This window comes from Hyperoodon ampullatus (assembly GCF_949752795.1).
Source record: "Hyperoodon ampullatus genome assembly, chromosome: 15".
NCBI lineage: Eukaryota > Metazoa > Chordata > Mammalia > Artiodactyla > Ziphiidae > Hyperoodon > Hyperoodon ampullatus.
The window spans coordinates 13882232-13902237 of NC_136928.1; the positions used below are offsets into that span (position 1 = coordinate 13882232).

A 20006-nucleotide genomic window follows, 5' to 3' on the forward strand; every position below is an offset into this window, starting at 1 on the left:
ATATTACTCACTTCACTACTACTTTGAACAAACACCCAAGATTGACTAGACATTTAACAAAAGCCTCAGACATGAAAGCCAGAGGTCAAAAGTACAAACGGCAAAAGAAAAAGGAACTCAAAGGAAATAGAGACAAAGCAGAGAACAGAAAGAAACATCTCAAAAGTTACCATCAACTATTCCGAAGAAATAAGAGACTTTGCAACCAGAAAACAAGAACAGATGCTATAAAAAAGGAATAAAGAACTTAAAGAACTTTTGAAAATTAAAAATACAATAGTAGATATTTAAAATGACTCAAGAACAGTTGGAAGATAAAGTTGAGAAAATCTCCCAGGAATTAGAATGAAAAGGTAAAGAGATGAAAAGGATTAGGAAACTAGAAGACAAGCCCAGGAGGTCCAATATGTGAACAAAAGGAGTCCATATAAGAGAGCAGTGCAAATAGTTGAAGAACATGAGCTTCCAAATTAAAAGAGCCCATTGCATGCCCCCCATAATGAAAGCAATGAAAGAAAAAGAGGCCCACGTCAAGCCACAACGTGGTGAAATTCCATAAAACCAGTGCTAAAAAGAAAGCCCTAGAAACTTCCAGGAGGGAGGAAGAAAAACAAGTCATATATTTATATATTAAAATGCCAGGGTGCAGAAGTGATCAGATTCATTAATAACAATGTTGGATACTTGAAAGCAATGGCATAATGTCTTTAAAATTCTGGGGGAAATTTTACTTCCAGCCTAGAATTCTACACCTGTACAAATATTCAGCCGATTTTGATAGTAAATATTTTCAGATATGAAGATCTCAAAAATTTCAAAAAGTTAACTCTCTGGTATCCTTTCTCAAGAAGCTATTAGATGAGAGACTGTCCTGGTTATCTATGGCTATGGTAACAATGTACCCCAAAACTTAGTGGCTTAAAACAACAATTCATTATCATTATATCTCACTACTCTTTCTAACAGGAATTTGGACACACAGGATCAAGTAGAGATGGCGTGTCTCTGCTTCTCAGTGTCTGGGGCCCCAGCTTAAATGACTTAGATGGCTGGAGGCTGGAGCAGTCGGGAATGGTCAGCATCTCTCTATGGGGCATCTCTACATGGACCAGCTCAGGCTTCCTCACAGCATGGCAGCCATAGGCTGGTAGAACTTTTCACACAGAAGCTTGGGGCCTCAAGAGACAGGAAGTGGAAGGTACCGGTCACTTTAGGCCTGAGCCTGGACACTGGCACATTGTCACTTCAGCCATATCCTGTGGGTCAAAGCAGTCATAAGCCACCCAGATTCAAGGGGAGGGTTCACAAACCACACCTCTCAACGGGAGCAGTGTTAAAGAACTTGTGGCCATCTCTAATCCTCCACAAAGGGTAACTAAAAAAGAGAAGGCCTGGGGAAACAGTGACTTGACTATAGAGGAGATGCAAAGGAAATTCCCAAGATAATGGTGAAGACAATGGTAAAGCCAGTCCAGACTAAAGCCCCAGAAGGAGGCCTCCTGGATGGATGTGTCCATGGGGGGCCAGGAGGAACAGAACTGCCAGTTACCTGACAGGTTTGACCAAATTGAGAGGAGTGCAACTGTTCTATCCAAAAGTGTGGAGGCCAGTGAGTGATGAGTTTATACAAAACTAAGCAAATGAATAAAAGGGGCAATGGTTAGCCCAAACGAACACCAAAAGTTGTGAAAGAAAGGAAATGAAATATGGTACACTAAGGGGCATGGCTGAGAATAATACTTAGGTAGTCACAGCGTTGTGAACACTGGATACTGATTTAAGTAAAAATGGGGATGCACGGATTTGGGGGAATAAGGAAAGAAAGTGGGCATTAGTGGGAATCTTCATTTTCTATACGAGTAAGTCATTATATAATCAAGAAGTAGCTGCTTACGTGTGCTTTTAAGGAAATAGAGGTAAATAACATAAGAATCCAATGAAAGACTTGGAAGTGTTTGCCAGTGAGGAAAGGGGATGAGGGATGAAGGGGGGTGGAACAGGGGTGGATGCTTCTCACTCCAAACCTCATAGGTTCATACATTGTATCATGACCATAAAAATTAAATTGTACAAGAGCAAGCTGTAGGACAAAACACACAGTATGACCCTGTTTATATAAGAAAATGTTCGCATGTATATGTGAACTCATAGGAAAATAGAAAAAGTAGAAAAAAAACCCTACAACACACTAAAGTATTCAAAGTGGTCAGAGGACCAAAAGTCCATCAACAAATGAATGGGTAAACAAAATGTGGTCTATCCATGCAGTGGAGTGTTATCCAGCCTTAAAAAGGAAGGAGGTTCTGTCACGTGTCACACTATGGATGAACCTTCAGGACACTCTGCTAAGTGCATAAGCCAGACTCCAAGGACAAATATTGTATGATTCCACTTATGTGAAGTAACTACAGTAGTCAAATTCATAGAGACAGAAAGTAGAATGGTGGTTGCCGGGGGCTGTGGGGAGGGAGGAAAGAGGAGTTAGTGTTTAATGAGGAGGAGTTTCAAACTGTGAGGAGGCCGACGTTCTGGAGATGGACGGGGGTGATGGTCGCACAGCACTGTGAATGTACCTAATGCCACTGCACACTTAAAAATAGTTAAAATGGTAAATTTTATTTTCTGTGTATTTCACCACAATCAAAAAAGAAAAAGTGGGCTTCCCTGGTGGCGCAGTGGTTGAGAGTCCGCCTGCCGAGGCAGGGGACACAGGTTCGTGCCCCGGTCCGGGAAGATCCCACATGCCGCGGAGCGGCTGGGCCCGTGAGCCATGGCCACTGAGCCTGCGCGTCCGGAGCCTGTGCTCCGCAACGGGAGAGGCCACAACAGTGAGAGGCCCGCGTACCGCAAAAAAAAAAAAAAAAAAAAAGAAAAGAAAAAGTGGTTCGGCGAGGGGACAGTTTAGGAAACGTTCACATTTTCCATATTATTTAACTCTTTGCAATGAGAAGTTTTTCATGAAATACTTGCATGTATATAGAAGACTGAGGAGAAAAACTAAACCTTTGCAAAAGTTAAGGAAGAGAAGTGTGCATTGCTCCAGGGAAGGAAAGAAAAGGCAGTGAAGAGAAAGAAGGGGGAGGGGTAAGCAGGCAGGCCCAGCACAGCCAGGCCAGGGAGGGGAGCCCTGAGGAAAGGTGGTGAGGGGCCTTGGGGGCCCGGAAATGTCTAGTGGGGCCTGGAAGCCTCGCATTGTGCACGCCCACTCTCCCGCCAGGCCCTCAGGAGAGAGCTCCGGTTTGCCAAGAAACAAACTCAAAAACATTTTAAAAGCTTATCTCATTTCACATGTTGCTTTTAAATATTCCCTGCAAACCCCAGGGAGGAGCCTCAAGTGGCCCAGAATCCTCTGGGGTCCCAGTCAAGGGCATGCTGTCCTATGCACCACAGGGCAGGTGTGACCCTCAGTAGCCGGGGCATTCCCGGAGCCTGGGGGACCCTCCACCTGAGTAGGGACAGGGAGGACTCGGCCTGGCAAGCTGGTCTTGGGGAGAGACGGGGGAACTTGGCTGTGCCCACACCACACCTGGGGAGGCGGACTAGTGGATGAATCCCTGCACTGAGGGCAGCTATGATGTGCACAGAAAACTGCACAACCAGGTTTTTGTTTTTTTGGAAGCAAACTGTTTCCTGGGCTCTTATGTCCTGGGAGTGCCGGACCCTGTACAAACTTCCCACTATACACACAGCGCTCACACTAATGAACCCCACCCCCTCCCATACCTACTTGAACTTCAAAGCCCTGGGGAGGGGAGACCGGCCACAGGAGGCCTCACCTTGCCTCAGTGAATCTGTGGCTAGAGAAGCTTTATTTCTTGCCTCCCATGGAGCGTTTTACTGCAGCAGAATGTTAAAAAAAAAACAAAACATTGAGAAATCAGGATCACTGTCTTCTAACCCCCGGTAAGATCAAATCCGACACAATGTGAACATTCAAGCAGATAGCACAATCTGTAATCACTGGGGAAAAACAATATGAAATTTAGGCTCTTATTTCAACTCTGAAATTATGAAGTCAATAAGCAAGAACTGGACAGCATGGAAAAGTGTTTGTTAGGGTAATTTGTACCTTTTTCTTTTTCTCCTTTTTTTTTTTTCTTTTTGGTGAAAATACTCTGTATGATACCAAATGATGGGTACATGTCATTATACTTTTGTCCAAACCCACAGAAAGTACAACACCAAGAGCGAACTGTAATGTAAACTGTGGACTCAGTGATTATGATAAATCAATAGATTCATTTTTGATTAAAAAAAATACACACACACAAAAACAAAAAACAAGTACCATTCTGGTGAGTGATGTTAATAATGGAGGAGGGGCTATGTCTGTGTGGGGACAGGGGGTTTATGGGATATCTCTGTTCCTCCCTCTCAATTTTGTTGTAAACCTAAAACTGCTCTTTAAAATTGTCTTTAAAAAAATTATTGGGGGCCCCAAATATCTATTGGTATTTATCATCTTAGAAATTATAACAGAAAAATTGTTCAAATATTTATTAAATCATTCAAAAATAAAAGTATTAAAATTTAATTAGAAAAGTGGCATTGTTCTGCATTTTTACAAATCTCTTTCATATCTGCCTTAAAACTGCTGGATCCTCATATCTGCTTCTGCAGACATGTTGGAAAATTATGCATCATGTAGTCTCTGGGAACTACCACTGTACATTTGTGAGAAAATGAGAATGAAAAGGCCAATAACTGCTTCATATTATGACTAAAATAATTTCTAACTTGTGAAGCTCCTGGGACAGTCTTGGGTACCGCCCAGAGTCCCTGGACCATGCTTTGAGAATCATGACATAAAGAACTAGGTGTGAGGGCTTCCTGGTGGCACAGTGGTTGAGAATCTGCCTGCCAGTGCAGGAGACACGGGTTCGAGCCCTGGTCTGGGAGGATCCCACATGCCGCGGAGCAACTGGGTCCGTGGGCCACAGCTACTGAGCCCGTGTGTCTGGAGCCTGTTCTCCGCAATGGGAGGGGCCGTGATAGTGAGAGGCCCGCGCACCTTGATGGGGAGTGGCCCCTGCTCTCCGCAACTGGAGAGAGCCCTCACACAGAGACAAGACCCAACACAGCCAAAAATAAATAAATAAATAAATAAATAAATAAATAAATAAGTAAATAAATAAATAAAAGAACTAGGTGTGAGAGAGAAGGAAAAAGAAGGTGGGGAGACACTCAAAGGCACACCCGCCATCTCACACCTGTCAGCTTTCACCTTCCCTAAGCGCCCCTCTCCCCACTGGGTGCCACCAGGGCAGAAACCGCAGCTTTCTGGCCAAGGACAGGCTGCTTTTACTCCAAGCATCTCCTTCCCTCTCAGCCCAGCTCAACCTTGAGACACAAACTAAACGTGGGCTAAGTAGTTAATCTTCCTTCGGAACATACTGGTGTTCTTAACTGGAACTTTCTTAAACTAAAACTCCAAAGCCTGATTCTAAAAGTGGGCTTATCAGACGGCCTGAGATGGGGTCAGCCGCCCAACAGAGCACAGGAGAAACAGTCCCCATTGAGACACAAGGGTTGAGTTCTGGTCCTGACTGGCCGGTCCCTGGGTTATTTTCTCCCTCTGCAAACTTAGGCTGCACCAAGCCCTCTGCCCACTTCTCAGGGCTGTCCTGGCATCAAATGACCTCGTGGGCCTGAGCCCACCTTACAACCCAAGCACCTCAGCTGCTGTTAGGCTGCCTCTCTGCACACCTGGGCTCCGCGGGGCCCCTGGGAGCCTGCCCCACGCCGACGACCAGACACACCCTAGGCAGAGCCAGTCCACCCCTGTGCCGGGAAAATCCCCTCACTTCCCGGCAGGCACGACCCGAGATGACGCTGTTCTGCCCCCGTTTCCGCGCTCCTGGTCCGGACAGGGTTGCACGGTGGCCCTGGGCGCGCTCCACTCCCGCCTCATCCTGGGTTTTCTGACCCTTCTTCCGTGCAGGGGTGGGACACGCGGAGGCGGGGAGTCAAGAAACAGGTTTAGAAGCAAGGCCGATCCTTCCAGCCACCACTCTCGGCCGAGCACCCCGCCCGCCGCTGCGGGGGCCCACCCGTGCACCCCGACTCCCGGTGTAGGGGGGAGCTCGGCGGGCGAAGGACACCTCCAGGGGCAGATGAACTCGCCGGCTCGGCTGCGCCCACAGGACTGGGGAGGGCAGTCCATCATCTGCCAAGTCGGGAGGGACCTGCTTCTCGGTCACAGCACCCACACCCCCAGCTCGCCCTCGCCCTCGCAGGAACGCGCGGGGACCGAGGGGACGCGGCAGGCGGCGGGACGCACGGGGCGGGGTGGCGACGAGGCCGGTACCTGTGCCGGAAGAGCGGGCAGCCGCCCAGAAGCCAGAGCAGCTCGTTCTTGAGGCTCCAGAGTTCGCAGTCCAGATAGCGGTGCAAGGACGAGTCCCCGATCCCCAGGTCCGGCGCCGGTTCCATCGCGCCGCCCGTCCTCTGGCGCGTCCGCGAGGCCGCTTCCCTGCGCGCCTCCTCCAGCTGCTGGCACTTGGGGCCGAGAAGCGCACGCCCTCTTATCCGCACGCCGCCGCCAGCCAGTCTCCTCCCTCTTCAACTGCTCGTCCCCTTCCTCCCCCGCGCTGGCCCTGCCCCGGCTCCCTGGGCACCAAGTGAAGAAAGAACGGTCCAGGGAGTCTGGGCTCTTACAATGGTCTCCCCTGGAACAAGCTCTACTGCCTGGCCCTGGGGCTTTAGTTTCTGCCGCCCGTGCCCACGGCTCAGTCGTCCCCTGGAACAAGCTCTACTGCCTGGCCCTGGGGCTTTAGTTTCTGCCGCCCGTGCCCACGGCTCAGTCGTCCCTCCAGTCGCTGGCCCACAAGAAGTGAGTATTAGAACCCTACAGGGGGAGTTGGTGAGGTAGACACAGGGTACGCTGTGGGCACAGGGGTCCTGGTTGCTCAGAGCTGTGACATCTTACTCAGAGGACCTCCCATGCCAGCCTCTCTGCCACCGAGATCCAAGATGCCCCAGGCCATGCCCTGGTCTCCTTACGGAGTCCACGCTCGCTCTGCTCTCTGGGGTCAGGCCAATGAATGGAAGATGAGGTGCTGAGGCAAAGAATATGACTTTACTATGAAAGCCAGCGGGCCGAAAAGATGGCAAAGTCTCAACACAGCCATCTCATGGGGGTCTGGATGCCAGTTTCTGTTATAGCACAGAGAGGGGGAGGAGACAAGGCAGTAAAAAGGCATAAGTTTTGCAAATATCACCTGGAATGGCCAGCCTCGGGGAGGGGATGTGTTAATTTCTGCTTTCTTGTAGCCATCCACAGGTGGACAGGGTCCCGATGTTTCCCTGAACAAAGGCACTTTGGTTTAACATTCAGGCAGAGGGGCAGGGTTCCCCGAGGCAGGCCATTATGTATAGACAGTATCCTTTTAGTGAGCAAGAGCAGCGGAAAGCAAAGGTTAAAGTAAAAGAAACAGATCCAACATGGAGTCAGATTTGGCTCTTCCCTGTTACAGACGCAACTCAGCGGCAGCTCAGCTCAAATCCTTGCCGCCGCCAAACTGGGCATTCCAATGAACTTTAATATTACTGTAATCCAGGGGTGGCCTGGGCCTGCACAGTAGCTGGGAGATGCAAACAGAACAAGGCAATGAACAAACACTAACTCATCTCCCAGCACCCTCCTTCTGTTGTTTTAACAAGTGACAAATGTTCATTCCTTTCCTCTCTGTTAAGTCTCATATACTTTATTGATTCTCCTTTTAAGTATGAAGGAAATGTTAGCTTCCAAAGACCACCCTGCTGGGGAGATGACTCTTGAGGGTGTAGCGTAGCTGGCAGTTGGGTCGCTGTCTGCTGTCATTAGGTTAATGGACATCACTTATATCAGTTTCCTATGGCTTGTGTCACAAACATTTATTGTTAAAGTTCTGGAGGTCAGAAGTCTAAAACAGATCTTATAGGACTAAAAATCAAGGTGTTGGCAGAGCTGGATCCCTCCTGGAGGCTCCAGGAGAAAAATCCCTTTCCTCATCTTTTCCAGCTTCTAGAAGTTGCCTGGATTTGTAGGGTCCCAGCCCCTTCCTCCATCTTCAAAGTGCATCCCAACAACCTCTGCTTCCTTGCTGGTCTCCTGACTTGGAACTTCTTGCCTCCCTCTTAGAAGGACTCTGGTGATTACATTGGGCCCACCCAGATAATTCAGGATAATCTCCTTGTTTCCATATCTGTAAGTTAATCACACCAGCAACATCCCTTCCCCAGGTGAGATAACATACAGGTTCTGGGGATTAGGCTATGAACATCTTTGGTGGGCCATTGCTCTGTCCACCATACCACCTGTGCAGCTGCAAGTAACAATACCTACCAGAGGCCATGAATGACTGTCTCTTCTCATATAACAGGGAGGCTGGGGGTAGGAAAGCCCGAGGGCTAATTCAGTGGCTCTACCCCAGGGACCCAGGTTCCCTTTCCATCTTTCTTCTCCAGCATCCTTTCTCAGTGTGTTATCTTTATCTTTATCTCTCAGTCATCAGATGGATGCTGCAGCTCCAAGCACCACTTGGTGCCAAGCAGAAGAGGGGCATTTCTTTCTATATCAGTCAGGATAGCACAGTACTAAGAAACAACCTCAAAACGGCACACACTGTGGTCACAAATACCCCAAACCCTAGGGTTTAAAAAGATAAGACTTTAATTCTCAGCACACTACCTAGGGGCTCTGCCCCATGTCCTCTTTCTCCAGGTCCCAGCTGAGAGAACAGCCACTGTGTGGCCACACAGGCTCTTCAAGCTTCCAGCTGCAAAGGGCCTGTGTAACTTCCACACACAATCCATGGGCCAAAGCAGTTCACTCCTGACTCTATGGGGGAAGGGAAGTACCGTCCAGGACATGCCCAGAAGGCCAACACCCCAAATAATCTGGGAGCAGCACTTGTGGCTACTAAATCTTGCCGAACATTTGGCTCACTGTCTGTCCCATAGGCAATATGCACTCTCCACTCCCCAAAGGAGACAACCAAACAAAGTCCCAGACTATCACAATATCAAGTCCAAGGCCCCTGGGGGATGCACAGCAGTCTCTGCATCAAGTCAGGATGTGGTACCTTTCGATTCAGAGACCTAAAGGCTAAAAAGATAAGTTACTAAGTAAGCTTCCAAGTCTATGTAACTTCAGTGAGAAAAAAATCCTTTGTAGTTATAAGTCACGAAGATTTTGTTGGAGCTTTGTTTGCTACCCAACCATAACCTAACCCATCCTAGAAGATCCTGGAAGAATTTTGATGCTGAAATAAAAAACCAAAGTGTGTGCAACTGGCTTAGAGACACTGAAGGGAGAGGGCAGTGAAGATGATATGAAACAAAGCTGGATGGAAGGACGTTCACGTTATGAAGTGGCAAACATCTGACGGCACTGTCACCAACAGATGACACTGCCTAATGAACTCATCACTTCAGAAGAAGATGCTGAAAACAATGTTAGCACCGCATGTTGCCTGCTACTGGTGGTGTCGGACAAGTTATTATAAGAGATGAACTTAGAAAAGAAGTGGTTTCTACATTGGCTGCATATTAGATTAATTTAGGGTGGTTTGTTTGTTTGTCTTTTACTGCTCAGTGGCCCACTCAGTGGTCTCACCTGTGGACGCAGAGCCTTAGCCCTTGGATAAGCCCCATCCTTCCCATTTTGCCACCGTTGCTAGGCGCCCTGAGAAGTTTCTCCCGTGTGATCATGAGCAGCTCCGCTGCCTCTCCCACTGGACACAGTCTGACTCCATGTGGAGCCCTGGGCTGCGACGAGAAGGCGAGAAGGTGCACGTGGGGAAGGGAGCCTGAAGACACAGCTCCCTTTATTATCATGTCACTTTGTGAACAGGGCCCTCCAGCAGAGTTTGCAATGAGAAAACTCAGCAGCCTTTGCTGACTGCCTCTCTTATCCCAGCAGCTAGACAGGTGCCCAGGGATAGGGAGGGGGAAGATTCCAGAAACAGCCACCATGCTGTCCTCAGGAATACCCACCCCTCCAAACAGCCACAGCTTCATTACAGGATCACCCCCGATGTGCCTGCCTCCTTTTCTCCCCAGGATGGAGTCTTTGACAAATGGACTCCAACGGGCACACTCCAGCCCCACCAGGCACAAGTGACACATGCTGGGAATGCCCAGTGTGAACATGGACCAACGACACACTAAGGACTATCTCTGTATGTTGCATGCAGGGATCTCCATGACGAGCTGTTTAAAAAGCAAGGGAAGGGCTTCCCTGGTGGCGCAGTGGTTGAGAGTCCGCCTGCCGATGCAGGGGACACGGGTTCGTGCCCCGGTCCGGGAAGGTCCCACATGCCGCAGAGCGGCTGGGCCCGTGAGCCATGGCCGCTGAGCCTGCGCGTCCAGAGCCTGTGATCCGCAACGGGAGAGGCCACAACAGTGAGAGGCCCGTGTACGGCAAAAAAAAAAAACAACAAGGGAAGAATGGTGTGTAAAATCTGCTGCCTCTTGTGTAACAGGAAGAGTATGTGTGTGTGCACATTTACTTATATTTTCAAAAAGAAACAAGGATAAACCAAAAGCTAATGAACTGTATGAGCTGTTTGTATATTTTGGAGATTAATCCTTTGCCAGTTGCTTCATTTGCAAATATTTTCTCCCATTCTGAGGGTTATCTTTTCGTTCTGTTTATGGTTTCCTTTGCTGTGCAAAAGCTTTTAAGTTTCATTAGGTCCCATTTGTTTATTTTTGTTTTTATCTTCATTACTCTAGGCAGTGGAATTGAAAAAGATCTTGCTGCAATTTATGTCAAGGAGTGTTTTGCCTATGTTTTCCTCTGAGAGTTTTATAGTATCCGGCCTTACATTTAGGTCTTTAGTCCATTTGAGTTTATTTTTGTGTATGGTGTTAGGGAGTGTTCTAATTTCATTCTTTTACATGTAGCTGTCCATGCTGAACAGCAGAAACTAATGCAACAATGTAAAGCAACTATACTCCAATAACCATTAATTTTAAAAAAAGCCAATGAAAATTATTACCTATAAGAGGAGAGAGGGAATGAGGATGGAAGGTAAACTCTCTGAATATAACTTGTTTTATAATTTTTACTTTGGAGCTAGGTAAATGTTTTACATAACTTTAAAAAATTAAACCTAATGGGAAAGTAAAGTGGCCCCTAAAAAAGCAAACTGAAACAAATTTACTCAATTCTATTTCAAGTAGTTGGCATGATCACAAGAGAAAAACTATTCAACTAACTTTAAATTCATTACTTTGAACAGCCCACTAGGAATATAGCCCAAGAAGGGTAAAAAGAAATATAGAGAAATTTTATACTACATTTAATAGTCCTAGTAGTAGTAGTAATATTGGTGTTATTTTGAAACTGTTTTGTGTATGCTGTAATATAAAACAAATAATTAACTAGATAAGTGGCATTAGAATCCAAGATCATTAACACAAAAAAGTGACAAAACCAAAATCAAAGAAATTAAGGCAAAATCCTTAAGTTAAATCCTTACCTTAAATTTGAATTGGAGGGACTTCCCTGGTGGCGCAGTGGTTAAGAATCCGTCTGCCACTGCAGGGGACACGGGTTCTATGTCTGTATCTCCATCTCCCAGATAATACCACTAGTTTCTTAAGGACAGGATCTGTTTCAGTAAGATAAGGTTGTAATTAGGTATAAATCCAATAGCAGTGGATGCCCAATCGACGTTTCCTGATTGTTGACTGACTGAGGTGCTATCAGACACAAGCTGAAGACTTGAGTTAGTGAGACCTAAAAATGTGTTAATTCCTATAATGGTTAGCAGAACCTAAACCTGTCTAAGGACCCCGGAGTGAGCACCCTCTGAGTTAACAACCCCACAAATTGGATACTTGTGTAGATCCAAATTAATTAATTAATGCCCTGAAAGAAATTCTGGACTCTGAGAGCATCAGGATTTCCAAAAGCACCTAATTTTTTTTAGAAGGTATTTAACTTAAGGGCTCTAAGAGAGCAAAATATCCATACAGATTCTCTAAAAGGAAGGTAATCACATGAATAGCTCTTTATATTTTACTTGCATTGTCAAGTGGCTCTTGAAAGAACCTTGAGAAGTAGAATGGGAAGTTACTAAAAGACCAAGGGGCAGAGAAGGTTAGGCTGACTGTTTTCCAACTCACTCTGAGGTAGGAAGCATCAGCGTATGACATATGTCTTCTTAGACATCTGGACTCCGTGACAAGGAGGTCTCTTCATTTTTGGTTTTCGAATCCATACGTCCTCGGTCTCCAGAGCTTCTAGTTCCACGGAAGATGATGACAACTTTCCGGCCGCCAATCTATACTCTATCCAAACTTCCGTTCTTTAATTACCAGTTGGATGCAGGAACAACTCCCAGTCCCTTGAGCCCTCATTTACTCTGTCCACACAGCCTTTCAGATCAGTTAAATCAAGCCTGGAGGTCTCCAAGGGTACCAACCCATCGCTTTCATTTGCCATGTATCAATATAATTTACATAACTAACCCTGAAGTGCCTCCCGACGTGCCCTCACGTTATAGCCACTAAGCTAAAACCCACTTAGGTTCTTCCCTGGGCTTTTCATGACTCACTCCCTAGCACTCTGCCACAGCATTTTAGGGTCTGGAACCAAAATTTCACGGGCTTCAGCATCTAGGTTATTTCCTTACAGCAAGGACGCGGAACAGAAAACTGCGGGAAACCGGGAAGTGTGCCACTCGGCGGGGTTCCGTTTTCACCACACCTGCCTACCTCTTAAGCCAGAGGCAGGCATTTCCCCCAGGACTCTGCGACCTCAAACAAGTCTCGACTCTACAAACGGGATTAATTTTCCTTTTTCCATAAACCAGACATAACGATTCTGGTTTATTTATTTAAGTAAAGGATGGAAGAGGCACGACTCTCCGGACCCAAGGGCCGAGGCACAATTTTTTCCACCTCAGGAACCTCAAGTTAGTTTTTTTTCTCCTACGATACCTTCCCTGGGATGATGCTTTAACCGTGTAACCACGTAAGCCAGTTGCAGCTTGGACAGCTAAGGAAAAAAAACCCATTCCCTACTCCTGACCCAACCTAGGGCGCCCTCACCAGGCCGCACCCGGAATCCCAGCCCCCGCTCAAGACCCCGCGAGCTTTCGGTTCAACATGGCTGCGGGAAGCGAAAGGAGAGGCCTGCGCGCGGGATGGAGGCGGGGCTTGGTCTCCCGGCAACGGCCCCGGCGATTGGCCAGCCCATCTGCAGCCGAGGCCAATGGTTAGGCGCCTTGCAAACGCTCGGCGTGGCGACTGCGGCTGCGCGGGAGTTTCGAATCGGCGGCGGCTCCTCGCTGGCGGTGCAGGTGCAGCTGCTGCTGGCTCGCGTCCTCTAGCCATGGATAACCCGGAAAATGTTTTTCAGTAAGTGTGGGTCTGTGAGAGGGGAGGGGCGGGGGCGTGATCCCCAGCTGCCGGCAGCCAGGGGGCTGGGGTACCTGGGTTCGGGCCTGATGGTCTGCAGGTCCCCGGCCCGGCCCGCCCCAGACCTGCCTCCCTTTGCCCTTCCCAACCCCTTTCCTTGGCTCCGGAGTTTGTCCCCTCCCACCGTCACGCCACCCACCCCTACCCCATCCCAGCTGGGCTGTGGGCCACTAGGGAGCCGTGGAAAGGACCGCGCACCGTGTAGCCGGGACTCTCCGCTGAGACCCCGGCCCTGAGGCCGAGCTGCGGCTGGAGTGGCAGTTTGGGGGGATTTGGACGGTTCCTGAGGCCCTCAGCGCTCCTTGATTCTTTGTAAGGAATCCGCTCTGGGCAGATCGCCGCTGTGGAAGTAAAAGGCCTAACCCAACAAAAAAATAAAACTTACATGTAGGTTTCATGAGAAACTTTCAAAGCCACTCATTTTAAAATTCTGCGAAAGAGAGAGAACTTAAAATTGCTTTAACCCCTAATCCCACAGTCAGTTTTTAAAAGTCTTTGAATAATGTGCACTTTAAGGGGAAAAATGTTCCCTTATGTTTATCATCATTTATGTCAACCTGCTAACAATTTTTAAAATTCCTACGCCTTTGCTTTTTATTTGTATGACTTAGGTGATTTATCCAGACTGTTTCAAAAGCATTTAAAACACTTAAACCATATGCGACAGGAAGTAAAACTGGTTAGTTTTATCAGCACCGAGGTAATCTTAACTCTCTGGGTATCCGAAGACTCAGGTGGTTAAGTGCTGTCAAAACAAAAATTTGTTTGCCTTAAGAGTTTTTCTTTAGCCCAGCCTGCAAAGGATTTCGATATTAGAGGCTCGTTTTCCCCCATTTTAAAAAAGAAATCAGGTATTTCCGACCTTATTTTGACTTTTTATCTTTTAAAAATAAGTACTAATTTACATGGTTAAAAAAAGATTTAGAAAAGTGTTCACTGCGCTCTATACTTGACTGCTCTCCCACTCCCTCATATGTAACCATTTTTCTAGTTTATTTTTATATTTATTTTGCAAATATAAATATATTATAATAACATATGAGCATATCTATATACATATATGTACGCATGTGTACAATTCCTGCCTTTATTGCACATAAAATGTAGCGGAGTGTACACACTGCTTTTTTTGCTTAACGCTATCCTTGGAGATTTCATTCTATCAATCCATAGATTCTTTTCTCATTCTTTTTTACAACTACGTGATATTTCATGTACCACAATTGATCTAAAAAGTCCTCCATTGATGGATACTTGGGTTGTGGACAACATTTTGCTATTACAAATAGTGCCGCAGTGAAAAATCTTGTACACATGACATTTTGCATATATCTGTCCTCTAGATTCCCAGAAGTGGGTTTGCTAGATCAAAAGTAAATCCATCTGGAATTTTGGTAGATCTTATTAACAATTGCCCTGGCAGGGACTGTGTACACTCCCACCTGCAAGCAAGTTGTAAGAGGGCCTGTTTCCTTTGATTCCTCTCTACACTTGTCACATTGTTGCAATCTGGTGGGTGAGAAGTTGTATCTCAGGGAGGTGAATGTCTCTTATGAGAGAGATTGAGTATTTTTCTGTGGAATACCTTTTGTTCATTTCTTAAATTGGGTTGGGTTTGTTTTTTTTCCCCCAACTTCTAGAAGCTCTGTTTGGTTATCCCAGTTTATCATTTCTCTTTTGACTCTGCTTCGTGTTTTGTTTTATTTGACATATAGAAACTTTTAGTTTATATATAGTTGACTTCATCTAGCTTTTCTTTTGTGGCTTCTGGATTTTGAGTCATAAGAAACATTGATTTCATCTGTATCTTGAGGTAAAAGAGCTAGAAGATAGTATTACTTTCAAACCTTTTTTCCCTACCCCCCAAAAAAAGTCATGTAACAAAAGTCATGTAGCATCTCTGATAGAAACCTGGGAGTGTTCCTTAGCTAGAAGACATTATTACTTTCAAACCTTTTTTCCCTACCCCCCGAAAAAAGTCATGCAACAAAAGTCATGTAGCATCTCTGATAGAAACCTAGGAGTGTTCCTTAGCTTGACTGTCTCTTACCCAGTGTGCAATCCCATCAGCAAGTCTCATTGTTTCTTTTTCAAAAACACCCAAATTCCACACTTACTGTTCCCACCATGGTCCACCCTGTCACTGGGGCTCTGCAGTAGCTTCCTAACTGGTTTCCGGCTTCTATTCTCATCCCCCACCCGCTTCTTCACTTGGAGAGACAGAATGCACATTTTAAAATGCAAATTAGATCTTGTCATCCCCACCCTTCTCCTAGCTCAGTGTACTTACATAGCTGCTTGGATCCCTGGCACCTATCAAATGTCACCCCCTCAGAGAGGCAGGCTTTCTTTCCCTGACCACTCTACCTAAAAATAGTAAGTCCCTCAGAGAGACGGGCTTTCTTTCCCTGACCACTCTACCTAAAAATAGTAAGTCCTGTCACATTCTTCCTTCTCCCGTCTTTTGAGGGCTTTTTCCTATGCGCTTAATGTCACCTGACAATATTTTACAGTTTTCTTTTTGTTTGTTTGTTTACCGCACTAGCACCTGGGGGCCCCTGGAGAACTTTGCTGTGCTTGGTTGTTTTTTTTTAAGCTGTGGTTGGGTACACGGAGGTCGGGCCAAGCAAAGTTCTCAGGGAGCTATAGCCACTGACTTCTGAGCACTGCCATTGTGTGTTCTTCCTCAGGGACGTTGTGTTCCACTGAGGCCCAGAAAGCAAACTGGATCTGGAAGCCCTGATTGGTGGGACCCTGGGCTGTCGCGCACCCTTCACAAGCCCTCTTCAAGTCTCCCAGCCGAGCTCCTGAGCAGCAAGGGGAGGGGTCTGAGTCAGTGCCATGCCTGGGTCCCAACATTAGGAGGGGGGCCAGCAAACTTGTGGGTGCTGCCCCTGATGGTGGCGGTAGTGACATCGGGAATCAGTGAGAGGGGAAGGAGACTCTTGGGGATAGGCCTGGGGACCTTCTTTTAGCTGCTTCTTTATAGGGCTACCTCAGGGGCCTTGCGTCTCACTTTCTTCTGAAGAAACACTGACTGCTTATGAGTTTTCTGACTTCTGAGGGAATGCTGTTTTCATTTTTATTATAGCATTGGAATTGATATTGAAGATTTCTATTTTAAGGTGTATAAATGATAAATATAAAATACATCTTTTGCTTTTAGGAAGTATTCCTAATAATCCCATGTACATATTTTTCTCTGCTCTAGAATGTTTGAAGCCCATATGCAGAGCTACAAGGGCGATGACCCACTTGGTGAATGGGAAAGGTTAGCATTTCGTTTATTTATTTTTTCTGTAAACTATATGTGCTGCCCTGAAAAATTCATATTATCCGTATTTTTTCTAGTTACATGCGATGGGTAGAAGAGAATTTTCCTGAGAATAAAGAATATAGGACAACTTTATTAGAGCATCTAATGAAAGAATTTTTAGATAAGAAGAGATACCACAATGACCCAAGGTTCATCAATTATTGTTTAAAATTTGTAAGTATACTTTCAGATGTATAATCACATCTCTAGTCATGTTGTTCTTTTGTTTTTTACCCCAGATTTGAAGATCATTTTAGACTGTCTTTTACTCTGATACCTTATGTTTCATAAATTTTTTTAAGTTGTATGGCCAGAGACCCGTATTTTACAACCTTTTGGCTTCTGTACTCTGGAATCAGTGATTTAATTTTAAAATCCTCCTTCTCTGTGTATCAAGTCTGAAATGTGACAACACGAGGTAGAAACCATTAGATTAAAAGAAGATTCGTTGGATGAGAAGCATGCTTGGGAAGGGGAGATAAGCAGGCACTCCCAGTGGGTTCCTGGGAGTAAATTAAATTCATTATGAATAATTAAGAAAATATTAACTCTCAGAAATGAAATTTAGTACTAAAAGGAGAAGGCCGCCTCAGGTTAGGCTGGGTCTCTTCAATCTTGAAATAAAGGCTTGGGGGCGTGATTTCTAGTAATAAAATCATGAATGGAATAGATAAAGTAAACAGGGATTTGTTCATTAAGTTTCCAAATATGAGGATTAGAGGCCTGTGGAGCTTGAGCAAGTATAACTTTATATACTATGTTACAGAACCTGCTGTCTTGGGAAATAATGTGGGTTATCTGGGGACATTGAATGTCAAGGAAAGGAACGAGCGTAACTTTGAGGCTTGCCATCAGAGGACCACACAGGCCTTCCCCTGCACAGTACATCCCGAAGCCTCCAGGAAGATGAACGCTGAGGGCTGGCTGGACTCGGCCACACTGAGACTGGCAGTGCCTTCGTTCTCATGTCTGTCTGCTTTGGATTTCTGCAGGCTGAGTGCAACAGTGACCTTCATCAGTTTTTTGAGTTTCTGTACAACCATGGGATTGGGACCCTGTCAGCTCCTCTGTACGTAGCCTGGGCTGGGCATCTGGAAGGCCAGGGGGAGCGGCAGCATGCCAGTGCCGTTTTTCGGAGAGGAATTCAGAATGAGGCCGAACCTAGAGAGCTGCTGCAGGAACAGTACAGGTAGTTCGAAAATAAAACTCCACGCGGTGTCTCCTACCTTGAAATGCAATGTTTGCTCTTAAAAGATTTTTATTGTTATCTGTTTGTACAGGGAAATCCTTCTCATTGGGGAAAACGGGGATATATAGAATAGGGGAAAAGCCGCCCAGAAATATTACTGTTAACATTTTTGTGCACTTCCTTCCAGTAGCTTTTCCGATGCCTATGTGTGTGCTTTAGTGTCTGTGTATTTTTATAGTAGACCGTACTGTATGTCTGGTTGTATGTACTGAGCTTTATACTGCTCTTAAGAAATTATGCACTTTTATACTACTTATAAAGTGGTTGTGAAGTCTGTCGCAGAGCTGTGTCATAATTTAATTGTTCTCCAATGGAACATTAAAGTTGTTTCCAACATTTTGATTTTTATAAATAACAACATAATGAATATTTTAATGAATAACTTTGTTTTTCACAATTTTTAACTTTTTCAGTGATTTCACCTCATTTAGGGTGTTATTTATATATACCCTAATACAGAAAACTAAGGAAGCAGAAGAAACCCGTCAATTTTAGTTCGCATTTTTTTCTCCGCTTGTAATAGGGTTGCAGGCGTGTTTTACGTACATATGCAGCCCTGTGTCAGGGTCTTTTTTCTTCATCATAAAAGTATTTCCTATTATTATCTAGTTCCTTCTGATAGATTCTCAGAATTGAAACTATGGAGTCAAAGGGTGTATGAAGATTGTTCAGGCTTGTGGTACATGTAACCAAATTCCCTTCTCAAAAGGTGGTACAGGTTTCTGCTGTCTCTGTCTAGCAGCATAGAGACAGCTTGTCTCACTGCGCCCCTTGCCGGCTCTTAATACGCTCATTGTTTTCCACTTTGCTCCAGTGCGCATGCTCTTTTTAAACTTTATTATGAGAATTTTCAAGTATGCGTTAAAAAAAGAAAAGTTAATATAATGAACCTGCATTTACTTATCACTTGCTTTTAATAATTATTAATATTTGATCACGCTGTGCTGAAGGATTTTTTAAATTAATTTATTTATTTATTTATATACTTTTGGCTGCATTGAGTCTTTGTTGCTGCACGCTGGCTTTCTATTTGTTGCAGTGCGCAGGCTTCTCATTGCGGTGGCTTCTCGTTGCGGAACACGGGCTCTAGGCACGCAGGCTCTAGATCGCAGGCTCAGTAGTTGTGGCGCATGGGCTTAGTTGCTCCGCGGCATGTGGAATCTTCCCGGACCAGGGCTCGAACCTGCATCACCTGCTAACCACTGTGCCACCAGGGACGTCCCTGTGCTGAAGGATTTAAAGCAGATCCAAAACAGCAAAATATTTTACCCTAAACACTTCCATAAACATCTCAAAAAGGTGATTTCTTACAGAACCTTACATCATTTTCACACCTAACAAAATGAATAGTAATTCTTTAATATCATCTAATTTTCAGCTATTCTTCATTATGTAAAATGTTTTTGTTTTCTGCCTTTTTTTTAAACCGTTGGTTTGTTTGAATTGAGTCAAACAGCATTGGCATTTGTCTGCATTTGGCCGTACATCTCTCAGTCTCTTCATACTATGCACCCCTCCTCATATCACCCAAAAATCTCGGGCTTGGAGGTTGCATATTACTTGATAGGTTGATTAACATGCAAAGATGCATGAAATGACATGTTTAAGAAGTCCTCACAGCATGAACAGTAATATATCTGCTTTTTAAAATAGTTTTGTACTTTAACATCTTTCTTCAAACCATTGTACTTTTCATATGTTCCAGATGTAGAGAATGCCTAAAATAGAGAGTTCAAACACCCCATGTTGTAACATGTACATACTTGATACCCTCAGAAGGAGGGTATGTTTGTTATATGAATTTAAGAAATACTAACATAAACGAGGCGAAAGGAGGAATTTTTCTAATATTAAGTGTATTGGGTATGAAGACAATCCAGAATTTTTTTTTTTTTAATTTGAAGCAGCTCTAAAATTCAGCTTTACATTCTCTCTTAACCTCAGTCTTTACTAGCTTATAGTAAGCTGTCTATCATGTTTATTTTTCACTTTTTTAAAAAATTAATTAATTATTTATTTTTGGCTGCT

The 20006-nt window shown here is 45.2% G+C and overlaps 2 protein-coding genes across 3 annotated transcripts in view; one reads left to right on the plus strand and one right to left on the minus strand.

Moving 5' to 3' along the window:
• Positions 1 to 6417, minus strand: part of ACOXL (acyl-CoA oxidase like) — a gene marked incomplete at its 3' end in the record, with an annotated part of 362800 nt that extends 356383 nt beyond the window's left edge. The window contains 1 exon segment of the mRNA XM_079720397.1: positions 6308 to 6417.
• A 6910-nt stretch (positions 6418 to 13327) lies between these two features.
• Positions 13328 to 20006, plus strand: part of BUB1 (BUB1 mitotic checkpoint serine/threonine kinase) — a gene marked incomplete at its 5' end in the record, with an annotated part of 41801 nt that continues 35122 nt past the window's right edge. For both annotated transcript variants that reach the window (XM_079721483.1, XM_079721484.1), the window contains 4 exons: positions 13328 to 13353; positions 16625 to 16684; positions 16765 to 16903; positions 17722 to 17918. In XM_079721483.1, coding sequence (XP_079577609.1) covers positions 13328 to 13353; positions 16625 to 16684; positions 16765 to 16903; positions 17722 to 17918 — 422 coding nt within the window. The remainder of the gene's footprint in view (positions 13354 to 16624; positions 16685 to 16764; positions 16904 to 17721; positions 17919 to 20006) is intronic.